At 46.5% G+C, this 8,281-nt stretch overlaps 1 protein-coding gene across 1 annotated transcript in view; it reads left to right on the forward strand.

Annotated features, from left to right (window-relative positions):
* Positions 1 to 7,558, forward strand: part of mast2 (microtubule associated serine/threonine kinase 2) — a 159,561-nt gene extending 152,003 nt beyond the window's left edge. Inside the window, exons 26-32 of the mRNA XM_054602133.1 lie at positions 365 to 616; positions 963 to 1,189; positions 1,560 to 1,682; positions 2,324 to 2,460; positions 2,555 to 2,742; positions 3,433 to 3,965; positions 4,251 to 7,558. Of these exons, the coding sequence (XP_054458108.1) occupies positions 365 to 616; positions 963 to 1,189; positions 1,560 to 1,682; positions 2,324 to 2,460; positions 2,555 to 2,742; positions 3,433 to 3,965; positions 4,251 to 5,819 (3,029 nt within the window). The 3' untranslated portion in view covers positions 5,820 to 7,558. The remainder of the gene's footprint in view (positions 1 to 364; positions 617 to 962; positions 1,190 to 1,559; positions 1,683 to 2,323; positions 2,461 to 2,554; positions 2,743 to 3,432; positions 3,966 to 4,250) is intronic.
* Positions 7,559 to 8,281: the final 723 nt, after the last annotated feature.

Below are 8,281 nucleotides of genomic sequence, written 5' to 3' on the forward strand. Positions count from 1 at the left end.
AAAACAGGCTGGTTGACCAAAAATAAAATCTATGAACAGCAGATGTAGCAAATACTTATTAACATAAGTGATTAATATTTCTCGAATTTGTATTTGAATTACAGTTTATTTTGCAGATTTTCTTTCTATTTTACACTGATCCTGAATATTCTGACCTAGAAATTGTGAAACTGGGAAACTTCTTTGCCTGTCAATTCAAATTCAGAGAGAAATCATCTGACACTTTCTGCAGGATTTTCCCCCAAAAAATGTAATATCTGCAACCACCATGATTAATTCTCTAAACTCTATTTTAACCCCATTTTATCGTATTTGATGGACATGCTATCTGAGCTTCCTCTCTCACCTTCCTCTCATCCTGCAGAGGGTGGTTCAGGCGACGTGACTGACCGTGGTCCCAGAGTAAACGGCGGTGCCAGTGCAGCTGCTAAAGGTGCAGCAGACAGCGACTCTCCGTCCACTCCAAGAGCCATCAGCGACCTGGCAGCTCGCCGGGCTCGCCATCGGCTGCTGTCTGGGGATGGAGACAAACACACGGCGACGCCAAGCTCCAGACCGCTCAACAAGGTCATCAAGTCGGCGTCTGCCACCACACTATCACTGATGATCCCTGCAGGTCAGTGTGTCAGGCTGGGAGCATGAGGGATGGGGTACTGCTGCTGAATGCTGAACACCAGGATTTAATGTATTTTTCCAGAATTAAAGGTCTTGAGTTCTATGCACAAATCTTTTGGCTTTGATGTGCTGATTAGATGTGATTTTCTTGCCAAAATATAAAATTGAATTATTTGAGTATTTGAGTGTAGAAGAATAGAATAATAGTACAAAACCGAAAGGAAAAAAATGGACCAAAAGACAATTAAAGAATCTCTGGATAATAATTGATCTGGCCTGACAAATAAATGTAATCTGCGATTGTAGCAATTGCATGATGCAGATGTCCATTGTCTGTCCGTTGTTAGACCACCACGGAGCCTCTCCATTGGCCAGCCCGATGTCGCCCCACTCACTGTCGTCCAATCCGTCGTCGCGGGACTCCTCTCCGAGCCGCGACCTTTCCCCTGCCGTGACAAGCGTCAAGCCCGCCATCGTGATCCACAGAGCGGGCAAGAAGTATGGCTTCACCCTGAGGGCCATCCGAGTGTACATGGGAGACTCTGACATCTACACTGTACACCACATGGTCTGGGTGAGTCCCGCAGAGAAAAAACAATGCTGACAAAAAATACTCAAACAAACATCTTTTTTCATCAGTAGAGAGATGACAGGAAGATACTTTTTTTAAACAGAATGTACTTAATGTATTAAAACAAGGAGTTCAGATATCAGGTGCAGTGTATATGTGATTCAGAATGACTAGTCAGAGTGGGTGCAGTGTATTGGGATTCTTGTTGTTGACAGAAGATGGCAGTAAACACCAGAAGAACAGGCTCAGCCCTTAGGTCTTAAATACATTTCCATTCCTTCCATTTTCCTGTTTCTCTCCTTTTTTCTCTCTCTCTCTCTCTGCATCTTTCTTTCTATCTGTTATCTGACCACCTCTCTCTGCTCGCCCTCAGCATGTGGAGGAGGGTGGTCCGGCCCACGATTCGGGGCTGAGGGAGGGAGACCTGATCACCCAAGTCAACGGAGAGCCGGTTCACGGTCTGGTTCACACAGAGGTGGTGGAGCTCATTCTGAAGGTACAAACACATAGACACAAAGTACATTTCATTCTACTCTTTGGTTTGGTTTCAGAAAAAAATCCCTTCTTGTACTGATAAACAGACTCAATGCAATCATTTCCGTATTCTGTTACCAAATGCTAATTATGAAAACTAATGTGAATTCATCCTTCAATATTGTTTATAATGTAAAATATACATACATTGGTGACGTACAAAATAGCTGTCATGAACTGTTTCCACTCCTGCCAAAAGTATTGTAACCTCAGGACAAATGACGTGAATTATAGTGTAACACATTAAACATAAAACAAATATTAATAAAGTTACTGTGAGGACCTTTTAACTGGTCATGAAACAGTCTCGATTTAATACGATTACCTCTATATGACCTACATACACAAGCAAACAGAGTGGTGTCGGCTGGAGGGATAGGAGGCAGGGGACAACCAGAACCAGAACTCAGCAGGGCAGTCTCAAACCCTGCTGCAGTAAAATGAGAGGTTTTCTAAAGGGAATCTGGTCCACAGGGACCACCAAAATCTACACAAAGTTAAAGTAGTAGTAGTAGCTTTAATATAAATTTGAACCAATAGCTGATTAAAGTGAAACTGAACATATACATTAACATCTGTAATGTTCTGTCTGTCCTCCCTCAGAGTGGTGCCAAAGTCTCCATCTCAGCCACCCCGTTTGAGAACACAACCATCAAGGTGGGCCCCGCCCGAAAAACCAACAGCAAGTCCAAGATGGCGAGACGAAACAAGAAGACCAAGACCAAGGAGGGACAGGACAGGTGGGGCACACACCTGTGTTGTATCAAACATCACTCGTCTGTATTTAACGTGGGGCTTCCTCGAGTGAAATGTTGTGTGTTTTGTTTTTAGCAGTAAGAAGAGGACGTCTCTGTTCAGGAAGATCACCAAGCAGGCGTCTCTCCTCCACACCAGTCGCAGTTTGTCCTCTCTGAACCGCTCTCTCTCCTCTGGGGAGAGCGGCCCCGGCTCGCCCACACACAATCTGTCACCACGGAGCCCGACGCAGGGCTACAGGTCCACACCAGACTCCGCCCACTCAGGTGAGAGAAAAACACTCACCTGTACTGCAATAATAACTTGTTAACATGTATTCCGTGGACATCAGGGGTGCCGTCTCACAGATCAGTATTATATTTGAAAGTTTGAATGAAGATGAAATTCTGCATTTATTCCTCCTCAAGTCTTTCTTTCTTTTTTCAGTTTCTTCTTCTACACAAATCTTAACCAAAGAATAGAAAATGTCTACATTAGTGTACTTATAAAGATAAAGAGAAGGGCTCCAATCATTTTTTTCTGGTTATTGATTAAACAGTAAATGGCCTTTCTTATAAATTGTTAATGATTGTGGTCCATAAAAAGGGATTTTTTTTTTGGTCCGAAACCCAAAGAAATTCAGTTTACTGCAGTTAACAACCGAGAAATAAAGCAGCAAATGGCTTTAATTATGCCATAAAACGTTTCATGTGTACAAACAAAGCTATGTCACCTTTTGGGACTCATAACTAGTTGAATGCACTTTAGATTTCGATCCAGTTTTAAGCTCTATGATACGTTTTATCTTTCATTTATGATGAATAACTGGTACACGTAAAATGACTGAAATACTGATTGAATATATACCCAAAAAAGAAAAAGAATATGTATATACACATATAACATATGTAGATATTTACACACGATGATATTAAATATGTTATCAATATATTATGTTCTTCTTCTGTACCCGTCAGTTGGTGGAAATTCATCTCAGAGCAGCTCTCCCAGCTCCAGTGTACCAAACTCCCCGGCGAGCTCCGGCCACATCAGGCCCAGCTCCCTGCACGGCCTCGCCCCGAAGCTCCAGCGCCAGTACCGCTCCCCCCGACGCAAGTCTGCCGGCAACATCCCCCTCTCCCCTCTGGCTCGCACCCCTTCCCCCACCCCTCAGAGCTCCTCCCCACAGCGCTCACCCTCCCCTCTGCCCGGCCACGCTCTGGCTCAGTCTGCGGTGGGTCAGTCGTTTCCCGTGAAGCTCCACTCCTCCCCACCCCTGGTGAGGCAGATATCCAGGCCTAAGAGTGCAGAGCCTCCACGGTCTCCACTCCTCAAGAGGGTGCAGTCCGCTGAGAAACTGGCCTCCTCACTCTCCAACCCGCCCTCATCTCCCTCTGGGGTGGCAGCGCAGGGAACGACTGTGGGGAGCCGTAAACACAGTCTGGACATCTCGCATTCTGAGTTTAAGAAGGAGATTCTGCAGAGAGAGCCGAGCCTACAGAGCCTTCAGGTATGAGTTCATCACGCAGAAAACAAGTTGACAATAATTTGATTCCATTAAAGTGTCTTTACAAGGTCTTATGAAAAGATTCAGCAGTTAAAGATCGAATTTAATATGATGTTAAAGCAGTGGTTCTCAAATTTACAAGTAGAGGCATTGCAATGGGAAACCTGACTGCATAAGTAGTTTCATTTGGAAACAATACATGAACAGGACAAAGACATTTAAAGTGTTTTACTACAGGTTTTCAAACAAGCTATTCTGAATGTGTCTTATTCCTTCACTAACCTTCAGGAGTCAGCCAGCGAGGGTCTGCTGTCCTCGGCTGGACGCAGCGTGGAGACGGGCAGCCTACAGAAACACTCCTCCTCATCCAGGAAGTTAGGGCGTCAGGAAGGGGACGGCGCCCTCGGCACCGTGTCCGGCTCGCTGGGCCTGGCCCCCGGTAAGAGCAAGCTGAAGGACAAACTGTCCGCCATCCGGCAGGACAGAGCCGAGCGGAGGGAGTCGCTACAGAAGCAAGACGCCATCCACGAGGTCGATTCATCCGAGGACGAGACGGATGAGGGCTCGGAGGACAGCCAGGACGGACGCAGGGGCGCGACTTATACCACTCCTCCACTGCTGAGGCCCACCACTGTGAGAACGGGCCCCGGAGGCACCCTGCCCTCCCTCTGCCTCTCCCCCTGCACCCCTCATGCCACCTTCACCCACACAGGGCCCACCCAGATAGGCAGGCCCACTCCCTCGCACACCCTACCTTCTGTTGCAGAAACAAAGCCTGATCAGAGCACCTCCCCTCTGGGAGTAAAATATGCAAGGTCTGCTTCATCTACAGAAGACAGTGCAAAACAAGAGAGGAAGGTTCTAGAACCGAGAGGTACCACAAAACCCACTCAGGGCCCCCTACCCTTCTCCACTCCAGGCAGTGCATTCATCTCAGTCAGCAAGGAGACTTTCCTCAAGCCAGCTCCTCCACCCGACTCAAAGAGTATCGTGGGGAAGTCTGCGCCATCAGAGCCCAGGGCAGAGAACCACACCCTGGACAGCCCTAGAACCACAGTCGCCTCCCCCACGATCACCACAAATACTACCGACTCCAGAACCAACACAAATAGCACAGACTCCAAAGCTGCAGACTGCCGAACTCCTGACAGCCAAGAGTCGCCCCGCGCCTCCTGCTCCTCTCCTGGCATCCCCAAGGAGAAGAAGGAGGCCGACAACCGGAGACTCTGTGCTGCGGCCGTTGTGAGTCTAAGTGCGTCTCCTTTGTCCACTTCTGGCTCCAGCTCCAGTTCCAGCTCCCCGGTTCCGGCCCTCGAGAGTGCTGTGGAGAAAGTTGTGTCCCAGCTTGCGACAGTAGCTAAGAGCGTTCTGGGTCCCGTCAAACTGAGCACCGCCTCAGACAAGAGCCAGAAGGACCAGAAACCATCCATAGGTGGCATCCCAGAAGGCACACCAACTGGCCCCCTATTATTTCCCTCTAAACAGCTCCCAACCGCTCAGTCCCCTCACCTTTTGGAGTCCCAAACAAGACAGAAAACTGAGCAAGTTGCCTCAACTACCACCTCACTGAGTTCGACCAAACCCTCTACCCTGAAAGACTTTGCAGCCCTGCCGCCGTCGTCCCGCAAAGACGTCCCAGAATGGCCCACTTCAGGGTCTGCATGCAGGGAGAACAATGCTACGTCTGCGTCTGTACAGCGGCCGGTTGCAGCAGCCGCTAAGCCTGCCCTCAACACCCACCCCTGCTCCACTGCAGCATCTGAGCCACAGCGCAAGAGGTCCGAACCCCAGACGACAACTGCCAACGCCGTGTCCACCTCCGCGCAACAAGACAAAGCAACCAGCAAGAAGACGTAGCACCGAAAGAGCAAAGTACCAGAACAAAATGTACAGATAACATCACCTTAGTGCTGGCTTGCGGTTTAAGAACGCACATAAAACTGCATGTTCGGAAGAAAACATAGTAGTAACTCGGCACTAATCAGAGACTTTCAAAGTAAAAGAAAGGCGTAGAGAGAGACGCAGAGGGAGAAGGAGAGCTCTCAGAAGCAGAGACAGATGTGGTAATCCTAGTTCCATTCCAGCTGTTCTGTGCTCTTCATGTTCATGTGAGTTATTTTGGTGTCCTGACTATTTGGTTCCTGCTTTCAGACTAAATGCTGCGAGGGGTTGGCGTTTAATTTTTTTTCTCTTTCTGCAAACATGTTTGGGGCTAGAAATAAAGAGCTCAGTGGTCCGTGCACATCCAATATAAAACCCAGACACTTTACACATACCTTTCTCGCTCACGATTCCGCTGGCGCTGCCTCATTACCTTTCACCTTGATGTTTGGCAGAGCCTGCACGCATGCATGTTCCTCAAACAGATCAGGGGTACGCCTTATTGAACACACACTTCTCCTCCCGCCCCCTCCTTGCCCAACAGTATAGAAGAAGATTGTATCTCAGCAATAAAGTGCAGCGTATGTTTAGCAATCTGTGTAAACGCATTACAGTGTTTTTAATAGGACTAAATCTGCACCGTCATTGTACACTCAGCACCCAGCTAACTGGGACAAATTAAATTCTCCTCTTCGCCGTAGTCCCTGCTGATCTGACGCTGCAGGCCTGCAGAAGGGGAGATGAATTCCCTGAGCTCAGATCCCAGATGTGGTTCGGTGATTTGAAGAGATTCCTTTGAATGTCAGTGCTGGATTAGATTATTGTTTGTGCTGATTTATCAAGTCTGCACTCAGGCGCAAAACTTCGACTGAATCTGCAGTTCAATCCTTAACTCGGCACGGCTTTCCTCACTCCTCATCCAGCTGTATGTTGTGTATTGTACTGCGACACTGTACACGCCCCTAGTTTTTGAATGCAACTATACAGCTCTACGAACTAGCACAGATCTTACTGTATCTTATCCATGACAATGAAGATATGTTTTTTTTCAAAACTTTCTCAGATCTGATCCAATTCTATCGAAGCTGCTTTTTAAACATTAGGAAAGCTGGTTGACTAGAAAGTAGGAATATTTTACTTGTTAGCTAAGATTCAATAGGGTGTAGGTTTAGATTACGGGATCCGGTTCCGGTTTGGAAAATACCAAGATTTGCTGAGCTTCAACACTGACTAAACTCGCTTCAGTGTGCTGGTAAATATAGTGTATCAGCTGTAGCTAGCTGAAAGCTACATTTAAGGAATTCTACTAGGGATTTGAAAGTAATCATATTCTGCAAGCTAATTCAACCTCATTAAAACCCAACCGTAGCATATCAGCATTAGCACAAGTCGTCATACTTGTGGTTCACTTTCATACCACTGTCAGCAGAGTTAGCAGCCAGGCTTATTGGATATGGAGATTTTATTGTTCACCTGCACACACCTCCAAAAGCTTCACCAACAACAGGGCTGAAGAATCCAAACTGAGCAAGCTCAGATCGTTTTAGAAACACTGTTCTATTGGACCACTGCCTTTTATTTCTAGCTCCATCGGCCTCTGAGGGCTTCGGTAGTTTTAATTTTGGTATCTGGACCAACTTGCTGTGTTTTTGGCCTCTGATCCTGTAAAGTCATCAAACTTCACTTTGTGTGTGTGTGTGTGTGTGTGTGTGTGTGTGTGTGTGTGTGTGTGTGTGTGTGTGTGTGTGTGTGTGTGTGTGTGTGTGTGTGTGTGTGTGTGTGTGTGTGTGTGTGTGTGTGTGTGTGTGAGACCGGGAGAGTGTTTGTTGGTATGTGCATGGTAATGTGTGTATATACATATATATATATAAGAATATTTAAAGTTCTGTTGTGCATCTGTTTTATACTCTGTGTGTGTGTGTGTGTGTGTGTGTGTGTGTGTGTGTGTGTGTGTGTGTGTGTGTGTGTGTGTGTGTGTGTGTGTGTGTGTGTGTGTGTGTGTGTGTGTGTGTTTTTAGGATTAACTTTGTTCAGGACACCCTGCTACCTGTGTATGTGGCCGAGCTCTGTCTGTGTCGGGCTTCGCACAAATCTTTTATCTCATTTGTTGAATGAAAAAGACAAAAAAAATCACTAAAAGGAAAGCTGGTCCAGATGTTTGACCGCCGACTGCTGTTTGTTGGAGCTCAGTTCTGCCACTGCGTCGCTAGTTAAGAACTAAAGTGCAGTTAGCCTGTTAAAATCAAATCCTCATAATTTTGTTGTTTTGTTTTGTTTTGTTGGATATACCACCTTTCATTTCTTCTGTGTCATCCTGGACTCTTCTCCGATTCCTACTGTATATTTGAAAGAAAGAAAAAAAAATGTTGTTTGTTTCATTTGGTTTGTTTGACATTTTTAAGAAAATCACCTTTTAGTGGATGTGCACCGAGCCCAAC

This window comes from Anoplopoma fimbria, chromosome 8 (genome assembly GCF_027596085.1).
Source record: "Anoplopoma fimbria isolate UVic2021 breed Golden Eagle Sablefish chromosome 8, Afim_UVic_2022, whole genome shotgun sequence".
NCBI lineage: Eukaryota > Metazoa > Chordata > Actinopteri > Perciformes > Anoplopomatidae > Anoplopoma > Anoplopoma fimbria.